General features: G+C 41.2%; 1 protein-coding gene across 1 annotated transcript in view; it reads right to left on the reverse strand.

Moving 5' to 3' along the window:
• The window catches only part of LOC136857276 (uncharacterized), a 300,734-nt gene that overhangs the window by 140,861 nt on the left and 136,259 nt on the right, over window positions 1-23,614 (reverse strand). Inside the window, exon 3 of the mRNA XM_067135803.2 lies at window positions 19,930-20,009. Within this exon, the coding sequence (XP_066991904.2) occupies window positions 19,930-20,009 (80 nt within the window). The remainder of the gene's footprint in view (window positions 1-19,929; window positions 20,010-23,614) is intronic.

Below are 23,614 nucleotides of genomic sequence, written 5' to 3' on the forward strand. Positions count from 1 at the left end.
AACACAGGCTTACGAAGAACTGGGCGAATTACCACACTCAACACGAAAATCAACAGCCTGCGCTGCAGGTTGTCTGAAACCACAATTAACGAATCATTCCGGTAAAATTCTGAGTCAGACTACCAGTGCGCAGGCTTCCTGCGCGCAGATGCATTATGGCCAGTCCCGCTTAAAAACGCAGGACATACTTATGTCGACTCGGCGCCGACTGTCTGACTCAGAAAACCAGCGTGCATCTTGGACGTACCCTAAGCCTGCAGAGCATCAGGTTGCATGCTCGCCAGTATCGGTCTCAGGGAGTTGTACGAGATTTGCAAGTCCCCTATCGAGAAATAATTCCAAATGTCCCCGTTAGATGCGCCACTCTGCGGAGATTACTTTATTCCTACTTTCTCTCCTCTCGCAAAGGTAATTGGTTTCCATTTTTTAAATTTACAAATTTAATTAACGTTGCACCGATGCAGATAGGCCTCAATTAAGCAGCCCCTGTTGATGTAATTGCAAGGCAAAATATTCACTACTGCATGCTTTCGAACAATAATACGCTGTTGAACAGGTGGGTTGTTTTGTGCTTTGCGTCGCACCGATACAGATGTCTTACAGCGACGATGGGATAGGAAAGGAAGCGCCCGTGGCTTTACTTAAGGTACAGCCACAGCATTTGCCTGGTGTGAAAATGGGAAACCGCGAAAAACCACCTTCGGGGCTTCCGACAGAGGTGTTCGAACCCACTATACCCCGAATGCAAGCTCACAGCTACGTGACCGTAACCGCACGGTCAAGTTGTTGGGTAATTTCTTTTCCACGCCATACCAGACCACCCACAATATTACCAACATCTTGCTTCAATGGAACACAGGACGGAAAATTTTCAATTCAAGTGAGGCAAAAGTAACTGTGTCAGGCTCAATGGCTCAGACGGTTGAGGCGCTGGCCTTCCGACCCCAACGTGCCAGGTTCGATCCTGGCTCACTTCGGTGGTATTTGAAGGTGCTCAAATACGTCAGCCTCGTATCAGTAGATTTACTGGCATGTACAATAACTCCGGCACTTCGGCGTCTCCGAAACCCGTAAAAGTCGTTAGTGGGACGTAAAGCCAATAACATTATTATTAAGAGTAACTGTAGTTACAGTGTATAATTAGCCTCTTATTTCCTGGGCTGTAATTACCAGATATATTACATTTTTAGTAGGAATGCCATTCATTATTTAACGATAATAGAGTTTCTTGTTATTTCTGTGAGCTATAAAAATGTGACACTAAAAATGTTGATGCAACACCCAGCTTCAGATACCACCAGCCTTTACCTTTCACTGCACCTAGGCCCTTCATGGCCTGTGCAGACACGGCCATTTGAAAAAAAAAAATCTGTAGCTATGAATGCAATGCACTCATAAAGACTGATTAATCACTTCTGTATTTGAACAGTCAGCGCAAACAGCTGCCGTCCTCGGAGATCCGAGTTAGATCCCTCGACTCTGAGATTTAAAATTCACGTGGAATGAGGTTGAAAAGGTACATGCTATTCGTCTCTCTTGGAAAAAAGAATGCACTACTTCGTAGAATGGGTACACACGAATTCACTTTACTAGAAATTGATTGATGTAGTTTCAATCTTATATAGATTGCAAAGAAACACTCTTACAGCATACTCAATCTCCCGATTCTTGAAGAGATTCATCCAAACAATTAGATCGTATATTTCTTTAGATCTTTGTACAGTTCAAGATTAGATTTTTCGATCACAAGACAGAATTATTAGATGCGGTCCTTACGGAGTGTAAAACTGCTGCTTAACTATAAGGTGAAATACTACCAACTCACCGACAGATCACTGTATCTCCAAAACCCCTTAATATAGGAAATACAGATTTCAAATGATAGTTGTCTTTTCATTTTAGATGTTTTGTAAGAAAGGGCTTGAAATAATTCCACCTCAAGGAGATGAAGCATAAAAATCAAAATATGAATTCCTTCGAAACACTTTGTCCTACAAAACTGAAATTCCTCGTATGGCCTGTATGTAAAAGACGAGCTTTGAAAAAAAAATCCATTCATCAGGGAGGTTGACTAGGGAGTTAAGGCCTGGAAAAAAAAAATCCATTTCTCCGCAACCAACTGACTTACGAAGTTAACATTTCACATGACGGCTGCTCCTGTAACGTAGAAATAAATTGTTTTAAAGCTGTCCACCCGTCAGGGGGTTAAATGGGGATTAAGACAAAGAAATATATCTTCATTCATCCACAACCGTTTGACGTGTGAAACTGAATTATTGTTATTCTTTTATGTCTTAGGTGTTGAATAAACAATATTACTACAAAACATTCCACCCCTAAGGGGGGGGGGGGTTGAATGGGGAGTTACACCTGATAAAAATGTTCATTTTCCGGAACCATTCACGAGGCTAAGTTAAAATTTCACTTGATGGTCGGTTTTACGTTCTCGTAAAATAAAAATAGTTTTTCGACATTCCACCCCCTCAAGGGGTGAAATGGTTGTGTCTTGATTGCGACCAAGGCAAAAACCGTCCAGATTCCGAACTAAATACACCCTGTCCAGATTGCGAACAAGAGTTAGTGTTGACGTGAGGTACATAAAACAGATACAATTTTCAAAACAGTCTCATATGCAATTTTTGTTCTAGTAGTAATTTTTTTGCTAGGGGCTTTACGTCGCACCGACACAGATAGGTCTTATGGCGACGATGGGATAGGAAAGGCCTAGGAGTTGGAAGGAAGCGGCCGTGGCCTTAATTAAGGTACAGCCCCAGCATTTGCCTGGTGTGAAAATGGGAAACCACGGAAAACCATTTTCAGGGCTGCCGATAGTGGGATTCGAACTTAATATCTCCCGGATGCAAAATATGTTTCTTATTGAAAATATTTAATAATTTAGTTTGAGGCCTCTTACCATTTAGAAGATTATCTTTCTTACTGTATAACATAACTAGAGGGGTAGTTGTTTATGGTGGATTAGTGAGAGTTGTATTATTAACAGGTTATTATTATTATTTCTTTTTTTGCTACTGGCTTTACGTCGCACCGATACAGATAGGTCTTATGGCGACGATGGATTAGGAAAGGCCTAGGAGTTGGAAGGAAGCGGCCGTGGCCTTAAGGTACAGCCCCAGCATTTGTCTGGCGTGAAAATGGGAAACCGCGGAAAATCATCTTCAGGACTGCGACAGCCGAACCCTTAAGCTGCCTGTTCCTGGAATTCGGACAAAACGCTACTCGGACGCTTCGACCCCTCAACACGCGCACAGCTATGAAGATAGGTGCATTTGCAAAAATATGCTCCTTTTGTGGGCCATTGGTAGCGTCTGTCTTAGGATCCCATCTAAAAAATCTTTTGGTGATATATTTAGGGTTACCGAGCGAGTTGGCCGTGCGGTTAGTGGCGCGCAGGCGTGAGCTTGCATCCGGGAGATAGTGGGTTCGAGCCCCACTGTCGGCGTGTGAAAGGTTATAAAATTTTCTCCGACTAAATCGTCATTGTATAAGATTTACGAGTGTCTTAACTAAATGAACTTACGATAGAAACTGTGCATTGAAGTATAATTGGGAATTCAAGTGTTTAGTTTACCAGGAGACAGTATTGCGGACTTTGTCGATCTCTGGTAATTTTGAACTTTGTCATTGACAGTAACAGCATACTAGGACATTGTGTGTGATAAACTGAACTTCCAATTTATGACAATTTATCTGATCCTGAGACGCATTTCTAGTATAGTAGTATGATTATGACCTGTGTGAAATATTATTCCACTCAATATTCAACAAATAACAGGACTAAAAGTGACATATTTTCACGTATTTTCTCAAACTTTCGAATACCCTGAAAAACTAACTGAATGTTAAGGACTTTTTATGGCAATATTAGGTCATACGAACTCGTGTCATGCAAATTCAGTCATAAAAACTTCTTAATTTATGAACATTAGTATTCCAGAGGCTGTTATAGGAGTGATATTAATGGCATTTTCTCAAGTGTTTCATGCACTGTGATGATTATTCTACGATTGAATCTAAGACATAATCAGTGACTATTATGAACTGTGACAGTGTTCAATTTTTATTCTATAAACTGTGAGTGAAAGACTGTGTTTTCCATTTTGAAAACGACTGTAGGTCACTACTGCATTAACACGACTTATAGATCATACTGTAGCATAGACTGTGATATTCTAAGTCACGTATTTAACATCGTAAAACAAAAAGTGAGAACATGAACTATGCATTAAGACTTGTGTCGGTGTAAAATACCAATCTTAATGATAATTAAGAGTTCTACAACCCATATATTGTGCCAATTGAACCATCCGTGTTTCAACATTTCTCTTTGAAAAGAACATCGGAAATCTTGGCGAAGTGTCGTGATATTACACTGCGTAGAACGTCATTTCCAGCTTGGGATTAAACGTGGTTTATTCGATTGTGGTATCCAGCGAGGGAATGATCGTGATTTCGACGAGGGATAATAACGTGATGTCTTCATTGAATGGACGTGTCACGATGCTGGTGATGAGTTCGAGTCTTGGCTGCACGCTGCAGAAAGTCACCAAGCCGCAGGGCAGTACTTCATCAATCCTCAGAAGCAGATTACAGGTGATATAAGTGTTTTTCATACATTTTTTGGGTGAGTAATTCCACTTGGACACTAACTGACTTTTAACAAAGCACTCAATCATTTACAGTGTTACATTCGTCAACAGAAAAGTGCTTCGTGTGAATTTTACCGTTCCTAATAATTCAAGAAGACTCCATGTCTTGTTTTGAAGTGTAGATTTCTCTTTAAAATCTTTTATAAAATGAAGTCATTTCACTTAGACGAACTATAGGGTTTGCCATAAAGTAAGTGCATTATTTTATTTTCTTATAAAATCGATTTAGATGAACTGTAGCAGTATACAGCAATTGGCAGAAAACTTTTACTTGAACTATCAGATTATTAATGGAAGTGTGTGTTAATATTATGTTTAAAAATCTTAGAAAAACTGTAGGTTTGCATCACAAGTGATGGACTTGAGTTTTACGCAATTTGGTTAAATGAAGTACTATGTGTAAAGTGTTATTTTGGAATTTAAAGCTATATACGAGATCTTAGATGAACTGTAGGGTGTTTATGATCTCAGAAAATTGGTATTTCTTTTGGACATTTTTAACATCAAGTGGATGTCTCAGAATATAACAGCGCCGATATTTAAGTTTTGCATTTTGAAAAGATTGACTGAAAATTTAATTTTGACAATTCAACTGCAAGGTGATTTACATGAAAATTTCAATAAATATTGTCAAAAATATTTGACCATCTATTATTCGCCCTGCGAAAATATACTTCTCTGTACCTGCTCCAATAAGTAACCGCACACTACCTGAGATCCTTTCCATGCTCTGGCCCCATAATCATTTCCCGGTACAATAGGAAGATAAACATCCTGTTAGGGGTTGTACGATAAAATAAAATAGAGCACGACTAAGTAGTATTGTAGTGTAGTCGTATATTAATTACCTTATTGCCGTGTACTATCACAGACAATATATCCCTCCGTTCATTTTTTTTGCAAATAAGTTATTTTATTTTTAATTAAAATTTTCCCCCCCGTAAAGAATGGCTAAGGAGCGCGAGTGTACTTACTGTGGGTGTGGTGAGGCATTGAGGGGTATGAGGGAGGAGTTGGATAGTTTGAGGGAGATAATTAGGATTCTCACAGAAGGCAGGAAGGGAGATAGGACTCCCTCAAACAATGTACAGGTTACAGTAGGTGTACAAGAGGGAGGGGAAGGAAAGGGAGGAGTTGTAGAAGACAGGTGGTCGAATGATCTAAGGGGAAGGAGATTGCAAACTAAGGGCTCTATTCAGGATCAGAATTCAGGACAGGTGTCTGTGCGTAATCGGTACGAGTCACTCCAGGTAGAACAACAGAGGGAAGATGAGGGACAGGGAACTGTTGTTGAGATGCGTGGAAGTAGGAGTAAAGGAAAAGGTAGGAAAGGGAAATGTAGAGTAGAAGATAAGAAAAGACAGGTGGAACAGGGTCATGGGAAGGAGAAAAGGGAGGAGGAAGTAGTTTCTGCAGCTATCAGGAAAGACAGGGCTGACCAGGAGGCGAGGGGATCAAATGAGGTGGGTAGGGTTGAGGCTCTGGTCATGGGGGATTCCATCGTTAGACACGTGGGGAAAGTGTGTGGAGGAAAGGGAACCAGGGTAGAATGTTATCCAGGAATTAGGTTGAGACAGATGTTGAGGAAAGTAGAAGAGAGGGAGGAGGGGAAGGAGAAGGTGGTAGTGTTTCACGTTGGTACCAACAACGTAAGGCAAGCTGATATAAGTACCAACATAGTTGGAGATGTGTGGGATCTGGTAAATGCAGCACGGGTGAAGTTTAAGAAAGCGGAGATTGTTATTAGTGGAATACTGTGTAGGAGGGATACTGACTGGAGGGTGATTGGGGATGTAAATGAGACTATGGAGTGGGTATGTGGGAAACTGGGAGTGAAATTTCTAGATCCTAATGGGTGGGTAGGAGATAGGGATTTGCGCTCAGATGGCCTTCATTTAAACCGCAGTGGTACGTGTAAGTTAGGAAATTTGTTTGGAAGGGTAATAGGGAGGTACATTCAGGGAAACGGGATGGCCTAGGGAGCGGGGATAAGGGAACAGGGAACTGGAAATCAAGTAGGGATGACGTAAAATTGTTAGTGTTGAAATGTAGAAGTACTGTAAAGAAAGGAATAGAATTAAGTAATTTAATAGATATATATTTACCAGATATTGTAATAGGAGTTGAATCATGGCTGAGAAATGATATAATGGATGCAGAAATTTTCTCACCGCACTGGAGTGTGTATCGTAGAGATAGGATAGGAATGGTGGGAGGGGGAGTGTTCATTCTGGTGAAAGAAGAATTTGTAAGCTACGAAAAAGTTAAAGATGAGACACATGAAATTATAGGTGTAAGGCTCATTTCTAAAGATAATAGGCAACTTGATATATTTGGAGTGTACAGATCGGGAAAGGATAGCACTGACGCGGATTCGGAATTATTTGATAGGATAGTCAGCTATGTGGGAAACGACATGGAAAGAAATGTGATTGTAGCCGGAGATATGAATTTGCCAGATGTCAATTGGGAAGGAAATGCGAACGACAGGAAGCATGACCAACAAATGGCAAATAAGTTAATATGGGAAGGACAGCTGATTCAGAAAGTGATGGAACCAACCAGATGGAAAAATATCCTGGATGTCGTGCTGATAAAACCAGATGAACTCTATAGGGAAACTGAAGTAATAGATGGTATTAGTGATCATGAAGCTGTTTTTGTGGTAGTTAAAAATAAATGTGATAGAAAGGAAGGTCTTAAAAGTAGGACTGTTAGGCAGTACCATATGGCTGATAAAGCAGGCATGAGGCAGTTTCTAAAAAGTAACTATGATTGGTGGAAAACGGTAAATAAAAATGTAAACAGACTCTGGGATGGGTTTAAAGAAATTGTTGAGGAATGCGAAAACAGGTTTGTACCTTTAAGGGTGGTAAGGAATGGTAAAGACCCACCTTATTATAATAGAGAAATAAAGAGACTAAGAAGGAGGTGCAGACTGGAAAGAAATAGAGTTAGAAATGGCTGTGGAAGTAAGGAGAAATTGAAGGAACTTAGTAGAAAATTGAATCATGCAAAGAAGGCAGCTAAGGATAGCATGATGGCAAGCATAATTGGCAGTCATACAACATTTAGTGAAAAATGGAAGGGTATGTATAGGTATTTTAAGGCAGAAACAGGTTCCAAGAAGGACATTCCAGGAATAATTAATGAACAAGGGGAGTGTGTATGTGAGGATCTTCAAAAGGCAGAAGTATTCAGTCAGCAGTATGTAAAGATTGTTGGTTACAAGGATAATGTTGAGATAGAGGAGGAGACTAAGGCCAAAGTAATAAAATTTACATATGATAACAATGACATTTACAATAAGATACAAAAGTTGAAAACTAGAAAAGCGGCTGGAATTGATCAGATTTCTGGGGATATACTAAAGACAATGGGTTGGGATATAGTACCATATCTGAAGTACTTATTTGATTATTGGTTGGTCGGAGGAGCTATACCAGATGAATGGAGAGTTGCTATAGTAGCCCCTGTGTATAAAGGAAAGGGTGATAGACATAAAGCTGAAAATTACAGGCCAGTAAGTTTGACATGCATTGTATGTAAGCTTTGGGAAGGCATTCTTTCTGATTATATTAGACATGTTTGTGAAATTAATAACTGGTTCGATAGAAGGCAATTCGGTTTTAGGAAAGGTTATTCCACTGAAGCTCAACTTGTAGGATTCCAGCAAGATATAGCAGATATCTTGGATTCTGGAGGTCAAATGGACTGTATCGCGATTGACCTGTCTAAAGCATTTGATAGGGTGGATCATGGGAGACTACTGGCAAAAATGAGTGCAATTGGACTAGACAAAAGAGTGACTGAATGGGTTGCTATATTTCTAGAAAATAGATCTCAGAGAGTTAGAGTAGGTGAAGCTTTGTCTGACCCTGTAATCGCTGAGAGGGGAGTTCCTCAGGGCAGTGTTATCGGACCTTTATGTTTTCTTATATATATAAATGATATGAGTAAAGGAGTGGAATCGGAGGTAAGGCTTTTTGGAGATGATGTTATTCTCTATAGAGTGATAAATAAGTTACAAGATTGTGAGCAACTGTAACGTGACCTCGAAAATGTTGTGAGATGGACAGCAGGCAATGGTATGTTGATAAACGGGGTTAAAAGTCAGGTTGTGAGTTTCACAAATAGGAAAAGTCCTCTCAGTTTTAATTACTGCGTTGATGGGGTGAAAGTTCCTTATGGGGATCATTTTAAGTATCTAGGTATTAATATAAGAAAAGATCTTCATTGGGGTAATCACATAAATGGGATTGTAAATAAAGGGTACCGATCTCTGCACATGGTTATGAGGGTGTTTAGGGGTTGTAGTAAGGATGTAAAGGAGAGTGCATATAAGTCTCTGGTAAGACCCCAACTAGAGTATGGTTCCAGTGTATGGGACCCCCACCAGGATTACCTGATTCAAGAACTGGAAAAAATCCAAAGAAAAGCAGCTCGATTTGTTCTGGGCGATTTCCGACAAAAGAGTAGCGTTACAAAAATGTTGCAATGTTTGGGTTGGGAAGAATTGAGAGAAAGAAGAAGAGCTACTCGACTAAGTGGTATGTGTTACAAGTGACAAGTGGTATGTTCCGAGCTGTCAGCGGAGAGATGGCGTGGAATGATATTAGTAGACGAATAAGTTTGAATGGCGTTTATAAAAGTAGGAAAGATCACAATATGAAGATAAAGTTGGAATTCAAGAGGACAAACTGGGGCAAATATTAATTTATAGGAAGGGGAGTTAGGGATTGGAATAACTTACCAAGGGAGATGTTCAATAAATTTCCAATTTCTTTGAAATCATTTAGGAAAAGGCTAGGATAACAACAGATAGGGAATCTGCCACCTTAGCGACTGCCCTAAATGCAGATCAGTATTGATTGATTTGATTTGATCGGCGTAGTTACTGCTCCAACAATAAGATTTGAGAGTAACAGTTCACAGGCCAAAGAAGTTGATTCTGAACTTTTCTTCAAAGTATCACATACCCGCCAGTTGCTGGAAGGTGATTAGGTTACTCTTCGGTGCGCGAGGATCTGTCACAAAATTTTCAGTTAATTTCTTCTTCAGTTTTGGTACTCCTTTTTCGTTTTTAACAAGATATTTGTTTAGATGTTTTATGTATTTCATTGTCAATGGTAAATCACCATTTATACAGTATATGTAAAGAAAAATTAAGTTCTCTTGATCGGGGATAGCTGTACAACAAGCGACTTTCAAAATTAAAAAATATATGTAAGCTCATTTTATCCTAAGATAAATAGTGCGAAAATTACTATCTATCTGATGCTGTTATAGTTCGGTACCCCTTGTTCTAGGGTAACTATCCCTTGTGGACTTTCTCTGTTGGCCACGAAAACCTACACCGTTTGGGTTACAACAGAGTAAGTGTTGACCAACAGAGGTCGACAGGAAAGATGAGAGTGTGGCACAAGTAAAATCCATGACGACCTACCTATCTCGAGGCAGCCGCACCGTTCCGCCTCCTGACGCCCCCCGCCCCCCTTGTTCCCTCTTACGCCTGCAGGACAATACGGGTATATTATACAGACTCCATCGACAGTGGGGCCACCGACATTTAAAACCAACAAGAACCTTCAGTTTAAGACCATAGCGAAACATAGGTATCCTGCTAATTTATAATAATAATAATAATAATAATAATAATAATAATAATAATAATAATAATAATAATAATAATAATAATAATGGCTTTACATCTCACTAACTACTTTTTCAGTTTTCGGAGACCCCGAAGTGCCGGAATTTAGTCCCGCAGAAGTTACTTTATTGGAGCGTAAGGTTTTAGGTTATATTCAAATTCGTAAGGGACCTAATAAAGTAGGATCTTTTACGTGCCAGTAAATCTGCGGACACGTTGCTGGCGTATATGAACACCTTCAAATACCAACGGACTGAGCCAGGATCGAACCTGCCAAGTTGGGGTCAGAAGGCCAACACCTGAACAGTCTGAGCCACTCAGTCCAGCTAATTTAAGAATGAACGTACGTTTTAAGCTGAAATTATTTCACCAACATTGTTGACTGGTAACACCTATTTTAACTGTTACTCTAATCGAAAATGAAGGTATTGGTCAAAGAAAAACAAGGGCCACGAATGGCGTGATATTGAAAGACCCCCTAGGCCTTGATAAATAATACCGTCGGGGTCAAAAGAACAAGAAATGATCAAGGGAGGTCAGGTAGGATAGATGAAAATGAGGAGCCTGGCACAAGTGGAAGGAATGATAAGGCTCGGTTCAGGGCCCCGTTGTCGCTTACCCACGTTCCAAAGTTCAGAGCCCCTGGGGCCACTTTTAGTCTCCTCTTACGACAGGCAGGAGTTACCGTGGGTGTTCTTCTACCGCCCCCATCCACAGGAGGGCGGCAGGAAGGGAGATGTGTGGTTCAAATGGTACATTCAGCTCACCTCCATTGGAGATATGCCAGAAAAGTGCTGCACCACCTCGAGGAATATAAGGACATGAGTTTACTTCACTATTATTTATTTATTCGTCATTTATTTATATTCTATGGCTTTCATTCGACCACTATATTCAATTTTATAAAGAGATGTTTCACTTTTCTGTCAGCCCAGTACTTCACCCTTTCTTGCCTGGCGGGACTTTAACGTCCCGGTTCTATTTTTCGCCATATATAATGTTTCGTAGGTATTTTTGAACCCTAGATGCATGTCGGGACTCTCTTGTCCCATGCAGTATACATACAAGAACTGCCAAGTAAGTAATGTAAACATTTATCGCTCGAGAGCAGTTCGAATCGGCATGAGCCTCTCCTTTATGTTGTGTGAAATATGACGCGCGAAAATATCTGTTTATGTTGTGAGTGAACAAGTGAGGCATCCTGCAAGTGGCTATTTAATAATACTTCAAAGTGTGTAGTTAGCATTTCAGATATAGGGTAACCCATACAGTTATTGGCCACTTCAGGATAATTTGAAGTTCGTTATTCAATAAAATTCATAAATGGCAATCAATTTTTTGAAACAGGTTTTTTGCCATTGTTATTTACTTCTAATACAAGAAGGACTAAGACACTTGTGATGAAATAATACTACAAATTTACACATTAAATTGTTTGAAAGTTTGTAACAATGTATAGTTAGTGGCCACTTCTGACAATTGTCCGCAGGTGGTACAGTAATTGGCCACTCCAGATTTCTGCTAGTAACGTTGTATCTTGGGCTTACTGTACAATATATATACGGTACTCCTATATTACAGAGTACCATAGTTTTCTTGGAACAAAGTATTAAATTCTATGTTTTACCAGGTTATATAGTTCACCTACTTCATAATCATCATGCACACTACTGTCACTGAAATCTTCCAATTTCACTGGCTGATTTCATATTGTAGCAGAAATGGCAAAAGAACCCATCCTCGTCCTCAGCCAGGGGAATATGCTTTTTGAGGTTATGTTAGTACACATTTTTCGTCACAACGTATTTCCCTCCCATTTTTGACCTTGCCATGGCAAATGCAACATATTTCATTTCCATCTTTCCCAAACCATTTCCTTTTAATTGTGTATCTGTCGCTTGCCTTGCATTCCTTTACCCCTTTCAGTTCTGCACGTTTCCTTTTCCGCCGTTCTTTCTCTTCCTCTCCGGCAAGTTCAGCAAGGCGCTTCTTCTCAAACATGTCTTGATATTTTTTTGATGTCACAGCAAATGGCTGACTGTGATCTTCTTTCCTTTACGCTTAGGAGTTTCAGGCCAAACAAGAAATTCCTCCATATGGTCTAAACGGGATCTTTTGATTACTGGTTAAACTGTTTTCCTCCTCTTCCATGTACACTGACTGAGAAAATGTCATGGGATAGCGGAGCACTGATGCGCAGGTGTGTTGTCTGCGCATCACACGTTCCCTGTGCCAGCGGCAGTTGTATAGGAGACCTTGTGAGCAGTGGCTGTGCATGTGACAGGTGTAACATGGAATGTCGTCGTGAGCCGACACCGTTCGAACGGGGTATGGTGGTCGGTGCCCGACGTATGGGAAGTGCGATTTCGGAAGTGGTGCGTGAATTCGGCTTCACACGATCAACCGTGTCCAGGGTGTATTGTGAATGGCTGGATGCGGGTGTCACCGTCCACAACAGACGAACGACCGGCCATCCAGCCACCCTCGATGACCGTGACCAGCGACATCTGAGACAGATTGTCAATAGCGAGACGGGCAACCGTGCAACAAATCACGGCTAAATTCAACACAGCCCGTGCTACACACATCTCCCAGTGGACAATCCGTAGGAACATGGGTTCTATGGGGTATGGGAGCCAGCGCCGCACACAGGTGCCACTGTTAACCCAACGTCATCGGGCACAACGGCGCGCATTTGTCGCCAGTCACCAGGGATGGGCACTAGAACAATGGCGTAACGTGATATGGTCGGACGAATCATGATTTCAACTGCACCATGCCGATGGGAGGCACCATGTATAGCGCAGACCACATGAAGCGATGGATCCCGCCTGCCTCGAAGGTGTGGTCCAGGGCGCTGGTGTCCCTTTTATGGTCTGGGGTGCATTTTCCTGGTATGGAATGGGACGCCCTAGTTGTTCTGGAAGAGACTTTGAATGGTACGTGGTATGTTGAGCTGCTCGGAGACCATCTCCACCCATTTTTGCCCTTCCAGCGCCCAGAAGGTTCTGCGGTGTTTCAAGATAACGCGACGCCACATCGCTCCCACGTCGCCCGGGAATGGTTCCAGGAACATTGCAGCGGAGGTCCAACGACTGCCATGGCCACCCGGGAGCCCCGATATGAACCCTATCGAGCATATCTGGGATGTCTTGGAACGCAGGCTCTGTGCCATGGATCCTGTACCCACAAACAGACCAGCATTGGCGGCCGCTCTGCAAACGATTTGGTGTCAGCTGTGTCCAGAGGACTACCAGGTACTTGTCGACTCACTTCCACGGCGTCTCACTGCAGTTCGCAGGGCCATAGGAGGCCCCACGCGCTATTAGGTGACTATCCCATGACATTTGCTAAGTCAGTGTACATTCCCTTGCTTGAGACATTGCTCGTTTCTGCTCTTATTTGGCTGTGCTGTGAGGCATTGTTTGGAGTCACATTGCTACTGATATTCCCTGTCGATTTGCTCTCAGGAGTTCTGCTGGTGGATTGGCAATCAATATCCTTCAGACTGGATGAGTGGCTGTTACACTGAATCATGCCACTTGCTGCGCTGCTTAATTCGGTGCCTAACATTCGCCTGAAGGTCTTCTCTTTCTTAAAATATTTCCATATTCGGAACAAAGAGAGAAAATTTTCGCTGATTTCTCGCAGAATCATACCATCGCTATTCTTAAACGTTTGAACGTTTTCGGCTCCTACAATGCTGAAAAAGTGCCAACATTAATAACTACATTTGAGATATTTTCATCATTGCAGGAAATCTGCCCCTGCTCCTTCGGGACCGCTGTCACATTAGATTTCCTAAGACATTTTGAGTAATCCACTTCATCAGGATTTAAAGGAAAAATACTACATACTTCAAAACCTTTTGCCAGGGTTTCAGGTTTGGCAGCAGACTCAACTACCTTCTTCAACAGAGGAGCAAACAACAATTTGTTTAGAACCTCACCTGGATGATTAGAATACCAATCATGCACTGCCTTTCGCCAGCATACTTTCAGGGGACGAAACACAGCAACATCGGCAGGCTGTAAGATGCGGGTAGCATTTGGATACAGTGAAATTATCTCAATCTGTAAATCATGGCACATGACACAAGAAAGGGGTGAAACACACTTGCTATGTATTCAAAAAATACCTCGGCAGTCACTCACCCACACACTGTCGCTTCGAGCGATTCCCCATTCTTTGGGAACAGATTCGGAAATCTTTTCAGGGACTCTTTTATAAGGATAGACAATCATTGGGCAACATGTTCTCCCACTGGCTGAAAAGGTGAACGTAACAGTTATGTTCTCCTTAGAATGTCCCTCCTGTATGGAATAGATGTTTTTTGCCCTTCTTCACTAGCACTCGACCCGTTGAGGGACATATTTGGAAACCTGTTTCGTCTCCGTTGAAGACTCTAGATGGGTCTTTCATAGCCTCTTCGAGGTGAACGTTCTTTAATATAGTCCTTCACTTCGCAAAGCCACTTCCTAACATCACTTCTTCACTAGCACTCGACCCGTTGAGGGACATATTTGGAAACCTGTTTCGTCTCCGTTGAAGACTCTAGATGGGTCTTTCATAGCCTCTTCGAGGTGAACGTTCTTTAATATAGTCCTTCACTTCGCAAAACCACTTCCTAACATCACTTTCCCAGACACGTGAACTTGCCGTTGTTATTGTCTCACTTGTTATCTTCGTTATTTGAGGATGACGATGCAGGAAAGCCTATAAACAAAAAAGAGAACTCAATATCTTGAAAAGAATTTAGAATTACATGGATACTAATAAACAGTTCTACGAATATCTTATTACCTTCAGTCAGCCTTCACTTGGGCGGTTGTTCTCGAAAGGGTTCGGCTGTGGACTTAATGTCAAAAAATTATGTACGCTGGAAATGATGTCTTCTCTCTTTCTCGCGAAACCTTTCCTTGTCATTTCGAGAATCCACCTAGAAAGATTAAATTTCCCTTTCATTGTTAAGAACTATAGCAATAATGCAAACTGTGTATGTCTCTCCTTCATGTTACACATTACCTGACTAAATGATCTTCCTGTTCCTTCGTGCGAACTAGTAATGGACCGAAAGAATCCTTGTGAGCAGGGTTTTACAATTTAAATTGTAGACTGGTTCTTTGTAAGCCATATTTTTTTGCCACGGCACTCAGAGATTTATCAGGATCATTGTATATTTCCGCTATTACTGCTTCCATAGAAGAAGGATCGCATTTTGGAAGTTTAGGCATTTTTAAAATTACCTACAAAGTACCAGTCACAAGTTGTTACAGTAATGGACCACCCCCAAAACACTTAAAGGCCGGGTGGCCATAACTCTATAAGCTGCTTTTATTACACAAACCAAGGAATATTGATATTCTGATCATATAAAAAGCTTGTCTACCGCATAAAAACGACGATTTTTATCGACTTCCAAAACACAGCTATTGGCTGGGGTGGCCAAAAGCTATATCATGCAATTTCTTCTGTTACAGTTATTGGTCACCCACGTGTATGGTACACACTGCAATGAATCTTACACATTATCACATTAACTCATTGGTTATTAACACACCTCAGTAACCTTCCCTGGCGTCTAGGACAATATCGAAACAGTATCAGAAATATTTCAAATACGTCCTGATGCTAAATAAATTTACAAGAAATATCGCAATATTAAATATTGTGCCAAGTGATTGTTGCCATTTCGAACTCTCACAGCTAATGGAGGGAAAATGTTGTATGCTCATGGAGAATAAAAGATAGGTCTGCCATCTGGTGACAAAAATCAGACTTTAAATGCTGCCACTGCCTTGTAATTGAACTTTAAATCAGTACTGGCCAATAGCGGTAGGGTGGCCAATTACTATACGGTTTGTTGTTTGAATGTAACAAGAGTAAAGTGTAAAAGTCTACTTGGGACTGCAATGTCCGTCGGGCATCAAGAGTACATTCCGTGCACAAGTAACATAACCTGTATTTTGAAGGTACCATTTTTGCGTATTCACGTCAAATGTGATATCGGATGCTGATATAACTAACTTATTACCCGAAGACTTACCAGATAACCCTCACAACTCTGATATAGACAGCGAAGATGATAAACTGTTCACTGAATGTTTTGAATACTAGTAATGATTCAAAAAATAATTTTGATTCTATGTTTGCATCTGCTCTTGTAAATGATGGTACAAGTTATTAACGGTTCTCCAAATGCCGAGAATCAATTTCCTGATAACACTATGAGAGAAAATGATGCCAGTTCTGTACCCAGTTTGTCTGCAGAATGTCCTGAGAGAAATTCCGCAAAGAGACTTCCGGAACCTGATCGCCACTGGTAGAAAGGGAATGCAACAAAAACGATGCGAACGTTCAAACAACCAGAAGGTAACAATTAATGAGTGTTTAGCATCACCGCCCAGTAATGAGTTGCATAAACGTCAGCGATTGTAAATTAGAGTTGATAATATTTACTGCATTTCTGCTTTTGCAGATGCTGTCCATGATTCAGTCATATTGTCGGACACCAACAGATATCTTTCTGACATTGGTAAAACCTATCATCAAAGATATAACTTATCAATCAAACCTTTATGCTACACAGAATAGCAAGATTCTAAACCTACAAGAAGATGAATTACTTTCCTTTATAGGAATAAACTTTCTGATGGGTTACAACTGTTTACCGTCATGGAAGCATTATTGGGCTACAAGTGCAGATTTGGGTGTAAATGCGGTAGCTGAGACTATGTCTAGAATTAGATTTGAAGATATTTTGCGCTTTTTGCACGTGAATGACAACAACAGTTCCACAAAACAATGGGGATAAACTGTACAAACTAAGACCAATGATCAACAGCCTAAATGTCAGATATAAGGAAGTTTACAATGGTACGCGGAAACTAAGTGTCGATTAATCCATTATACTATTCAAAGGCAGAAGCTCGCTAAAACAGTGTAATCCTATGTAACCAGTGAAACGCGGTTACAAGCTGTGGCCTGTAGCTGACCAAAAGGGATAAATTCCTTCATTCATAGTTTATCAAGGCAAGCGGGAACAAAATGCAGAATTTGCTGAATACGGTTTAGGAGAACGTGTTGTTCTGCAGTTAACGAGGCCATTTTGGGGATCGGGAAGGATTGTATTTTTCGACAATTTTTTCTCTACGGCAAAGTTAATGGAAAAACTGAAGTCAGAAGAAACTTTTGCCTATGGGATGATTCGTCATACTAGACGTGGGTTGCCAGACAACTTGGTGGATGACAAGAAGATGGCTTGTGGGGATTGTGATTATCGCTTCTCAAATTTGGGTACAGGAGTTTATAAATGGAAAGACAACAGAGCTGCCCACCTCATCTCAAATTATCATGGAACTGAAACTACCACTGTGCGAAGAACAATGAAAGATGGCTCAGAGTTGTGAGTGTGTCCAGAGACTGTGCCCGACTATAACCAGTTCATGGACGGTGTTGATCTTGTAGATCGTCTTCGTGCCTTGTTTTTTTTTTTAAACATAGGAATTTCATTTTGTCCGTACTGAACTGAGAAAAGATGTTAGGAAAAACTTAAAACGGTCCACCTTTTCAATACAAAAATGTTATATTTATTTATAACATGTATAAAGTCTAGGAAATGGTGGCACAGGATATTTTGGGGATGTTCTGGATATTACATTTGTCAATGCCTACGCGTTGTATAATGATCTCATTGACAAAATTGCCATGCTCGAGTTCAGACGCTCCACTGCACAAGGGTTGAAGACAAGGAAGGATGTATCATGTGGACAGAAAAGAAAATCTGGACAGGCAGTGATATGCAAATCACATATAAAACGAAGGAAAACAGCTTTCTCTGTTCCACGCGATGTCCGCACGGGCAACACAGGCACACTACCCAAAGTTCGTACCTGGTAGGGGGCGATGTGAAGTTTGCAGCTCCCACAAAGTTAAATCGAGACCCCATTTCAAATGTCCACACTGTAATGTATTCCTGCGTCTCAATGAGAAGAACTGCTTTGTGCAATACCACAAAATGCTAGTCTGTGATCAGATGAAAGGATAGGGAAGATGTTCATACAAAAACACGTTTTTGTCTCATAAACCACATGATTTGTGTGTGTGTCATTATGTTTAGTTGTACAAATTGTTGATTTAATAGTACTCCTGTGTCCTTTTTATTAAAAGAGTACTGTAAATGTGTCCATTGTGAGATGATTATTTTAACTAAGTTCACACCCGGAAACCTGGATCTAGATGCCCGACGGGACTTTAAAGTCCCACACCCAAAAAAGCAATTTGGGTTCAACCCAAAATTTTGAAATGTAGTACACAAATAAGTTAGGGAATGCTTGTTAAGAATATAGTAATAAGTTACTTAAAAAAGTAGTTCTTCAATGCTTGGGCTAGAAAAGGTTAAAAAAAACGAGACAGCAATTATTTAGCAATTACCAGATATAGTGGTATTACTTATAGACATTATTAACTTGTATCGTACGAGGTCGTCTGGTTGCCTGAAGCCATGGTTAGCGGGTTTGAGTCCCACTGTTCGAAAATATTTTAACCATCAGATTCTTGGCCAGCAGGGTAGGAGAGGTGATGGTATACAATTGTTAACCACTTCGTTGCGTGCCAAAAGACTGAACTAAATTACAAACCTCTCCGCAGTGCCCATATGGAGTGAGGGCATATGACGCTGCTGATGGTGACTTGGCAGTCGGATGGAGATGTAAGGCTTTAGCAGACCCCTTGGTTTTATTCGACAGGAGTATGCTACGTGCCGACACCAGGTTTCACCCTCTCCCTACCCCATTATCATCATACATCCAGACGCGCACCTCGCCTATAGGTGTAAAATAGAAAGACCTGCACCAGGCGAGCCAAACATGTCCTTGGACACTCCCCGCACTAAAAGCCATACGATAAATAAATAAATAAATAAATAAATAAATAAATAAATAAATAAATAAATAAATAAATAAATAAATAAATAAATAAATAAATAAATGCAATCGTGTTCAGGCATTTTGATTTCACACCATCTAGGCTTGTTTCGATGTTCCGTTTTTTAAAATATACCACACAGCAACAAACGGACCGCTGTTGGGTGATGGATGATTCAGTTAATTACTTTTTATCGGATCAACATTTACTGTGTCACCAAGTCTTTTATATGTAGATATCGTACGACATAATGCCAAGTAGACTTTCTTCTACACGTTCCTGTATCTTTGCCGGGTTTGATCACGCGATCTTGATTCACTGGTCCAAAGATGATACGAGCGAACTTCTAATGAATATTATGTACCGTCAGAAAAGCTGAATTTTGCCCTGAAAAAAGGATTTTCTTTATTGAAGCAGTTCATTTACTGATCACAGTCAGCATTCAACTTCAAGCATTCTTAAATGCTAGCCTAATGAACCAGAATTTGATTCCACAAATTTGGGAAGCAAGCGGTGGGCCCCCATCAAAACTACAACACACGGCTAGAAAAATAATCCATATTATGGTACAGGGAACGGGACAGAGGCTCACATGATTGAATTGAAAAGTTGTGAAAAATGTGAACATTATACTGAGTGTATAATGATATTATTCTAGAATTACAACCTTAAAAGCAATCTTACCAGAAACTGAGGAACACATCCGTGAAAGTCTCTGCACAAGTGAAGAGAGCGAACACGATCCAGTACATCATCCATTTCACCTACAAAAGAAAAACGAAGACATCGACATAAGCGCTATGCATCAGGAGAAAATACTAAGAACATGCCATTGAGATTAATGTAAGCATGACGTACTGCTCAAAAGACAGAAACGTACTATGAAGGAAACATTTTACTGAAACTGTTCAGTACTTGTGTGTCGTCAGGTAATAAATGAAAATCAACAGACAAACATCAATACATACAGTATATATGAGTTATTACTTCTAAACATCACTATGCTTGTTACGTATATAACGTCGAGCTGAAGAACAGTAGAAATACCTAAGACAGACATTCTCAATCTGGTGCTCGTGCGAACCATGGTGCTCTTTAAATTCCATCTGGTGTTCTCGTCATGCGAGTTAAAAAAAAAAAAAAACATTAAAAAAATGCTTGCTAGCACGAACGTTGCGTATGTCCCCTTTTACAATACAAACTTTGTTGTATGAACTGAAAGAACAATGCTGATATTCCAGCCATCATAATATTTTAAAATTTAGCGACGTCGCGTTTACTCTACAGTAATGTACCACTATGTTTTGAAATAGTATTCAAAATTGGCGTGATCCGGGTTGAGCTGAAGCGCAGAAAACTCATACACACTTGAGTTTCGGCCAAGCCCAGCCTAACTGTCCTAAAATTGTCCAGGCAGTAATTCAAGATCTTTCGAAAGGATCTGACAGACGTTTTCGTATTTTGGAAGACGAAAAGTTGCCTAATGTGGTACCGGTATCTATCCTCCTATCAACTTAATGCGGAAAATCGGAATTATTCACGAGAACAATACGATTGCTCGTAATCGCAAGTAAGCGATACTGATGAATAAAGGTCTCAATCTCAAGATTAATCAACAAGAATATTTCTGTATCACTATTACAAATACATTCATCACTACCCGTTCAGTCGAGGTCGGCTATCGAACACTTCATGGACCACGGTTCGCCACGCTATTGTGTTGAACTTCTTCTTTCAGCTGTTCCATTCCCATCTTGGCGTCTGCGCTGATGGTGTCAATCCAGAGGATCCTTGGGCGACATGGTCTTCGTTCGCCACTTGACTGTTCTCAGCATAATAGATCACTCCAGTGAATCAGCAGGTTATTACATAGCCGAAATATGAGAGCCGCTGTTTTACTTTGCACTGCAAACATCCTAGGTCTGATGCGGTCAAGGATGACTATTTGTAATTTATGCGGTTCATGGAATTAGCTGAAGTATCCTTCAGAAACACGGCTAGCTTTATTCATCGACCACGTTTCACAGCCAAATGGGGATAACGATGACGTTGATAATGAGGGACTTGGCTGCAATGCATTACACTGCGGTCAAGAATTACACCAGCTGTGAGCTTACATTCAGGAGATAGTGGGTTTGATCCCCCACTGTCGGCATCTCGTTGTTACCCATTTTCATACCAGCCAATGCTGGCTCTGCACCTTAATTCAACACACGGCCGCTCCTTCCCACTCCTAGTCATTTCCTATCCCATCGTCGCTATATAACGTATATGTATCGGTGAAACATAAAGCAAATTTTAAGAAGAGGATTACGCGACGCTTTACTTCTGGACCAGATTCCCCACCTTCAGGGTAGATTTTTCATCGCAGGAAGATGAAATCTTGGATGTGTTCCAGCATTCGTAGTAAATAAAGAAAAACACAGTATCAGCGTCCAAGACTTATTGCATCAGATAAGAATACAGTAATAAATAACACGTTCGATTTCGCTACGCGCATGTGCCAAGATCTTGGAATTATCACCCTTCTAGCACTGTACATTAAACATTTCTCAGGGTGTACTTGGTGCTAAACGAGTCGTGCGGAATTTCCAACGCGAAATAACGTTTACTTTAACAACACAAGAAAAAATAGTGATCTAGATACGCCCCATGCTGGGTTTATGACGAAACAAAAAGAGGGCAAGGATACTGAACATCTGAACATATTTAAACAGAATAAGAAGACAAAATTGTGCTCTATCACGTGGGAATGAAACATGTGGACAATCTTGTATACTTGTACTTAGTTATTCCCTTATGAAAGTGAAACAACTTATTTTAAAACAGATCCCAACGATTTAAGTTTTTTTTTTTTTTTACAACTTGTTTTACGTCCCATCGACACAGACAGGTGTTGTGGCGATGATGGGATAGGAAAGGCCTAGAGTGGTAAGAAAGCGGCCGTGAACTTAATTAAGGTACAGCCTCAGCATTTGCACACTATCTCCCGCATACTGGATACTGGCCGCACTTAAGCGACTACAGCTATCGAGCTCAGTAAGTAATTTAAGTTTGAATGAATAACTGAACAGTGAGCAGTTCCTATATTACATACAAGTAGTAGGGCAAGGCCGGTTCTAGATCACTGCGTCAGCACTTTTTGTGCTGAGTCAGCACCCAACGCCATTGACCTTAGTAGTGGGGGTTACGGAGTTCTGACCCCGATGTCATTGACACCTAGTATAGCAGTAGTGCAATGAGGATTTTGCATAAGAGAGCAAGCCTAACCACCCAGTCACCATTTTGGAGGGGCTAAACTCACTTTTACGGCCAGATGCCCTTCCCGACGTCATATCTCGCATAAGAGAGCAAGCCTAATCTCATTGAGAGGCCTAACTGGACAGGGCCTAGTTTTACGGCCAGATGCCCTTCCCCACGCAATCTTGGAAGGGTCTAACTATACTGTCGCCATCTTGACCTAGTTTTACGAGTCAGATACCGTTCCCGTCACCATTTTTGAGGGGCCTAACTACACCGTCTCAATATTGGCCAGTTTTACGGTCAGATGCCCTTCCCGTCGCCATTATGGAGGGTCTAACTACACAATCGCCACCCTCCGTCACCATTTTGGAGGGGCCTAACTACACCATCGCCATTGGTCCGTCGCCATTTTGGAGGGGCCTAAGCACACAGTCGCCATCCTGGGCTCAGTTTTACGGTCAGATGCACTTACCTCCTCACAGACACCATTTTGGAGGGGCCTGACTACACCGTCGCCAACTTGGCCCAGTTCTTTGTGTGCAAGTTGCTTTACGTCACACGGACACGGATAGGTCTTATGGCGACGATGGGACAAGAACGGGCTAGAAGTGGGAAGGAATCGTCTGTGACCTTAAGGTACATCCCCAGGATTTTCTTGGTGTGAAAATGGGAAACCACGGAAAACTATCTTCAGGGCTGCCGACAGTGGGATTCGAACCCACTATCTCCCGAATATTGGATACTGGACGCACTTAAGCGACTGCAGCTATCGAGCTCGTTGGGCCCAGTCTTACGGTCAGATGCCACTCTCGTCGCCATTATGGAGGGGCCTAACTATAGCGTCACCATCTTGACCGAGTTCTTTACAGACAGATGCCCTTCCCTCCTCATGTGGCCTAGTCCGCTCCTTGGATCAGTGACAGAGCTGTGACGTAATAAGCGAGGGTGCTTTGAAAATGTGCCCAACCGAACGCACAGATCTCCTAAGAGCTGTGACGTCACAGCGGAAATTATTTGAAATGCGGACTGATGGCTAAGTGTGCATGACGTGTGTCCATTCCTTGTCTTGTTTCTCTACGGTGTCCGTTTTTTTGTAATGAGATGAATCTGTTAGGATCGTATACCG

This window comes from Anabrus simplex, chromosome 1 (genome assembly GCF_040414725.1).
Source record: "Anabrus simplex isolate iqAnaSimp1 chromosome 1, ASM4041472v1, whole genome shotgun sequence".
NCBI lineage: Eukaryota > Metazoa > Arthropoda > Insecta > Orthoptera > Tettigoniidae > Anabrus > Anabrus simplex.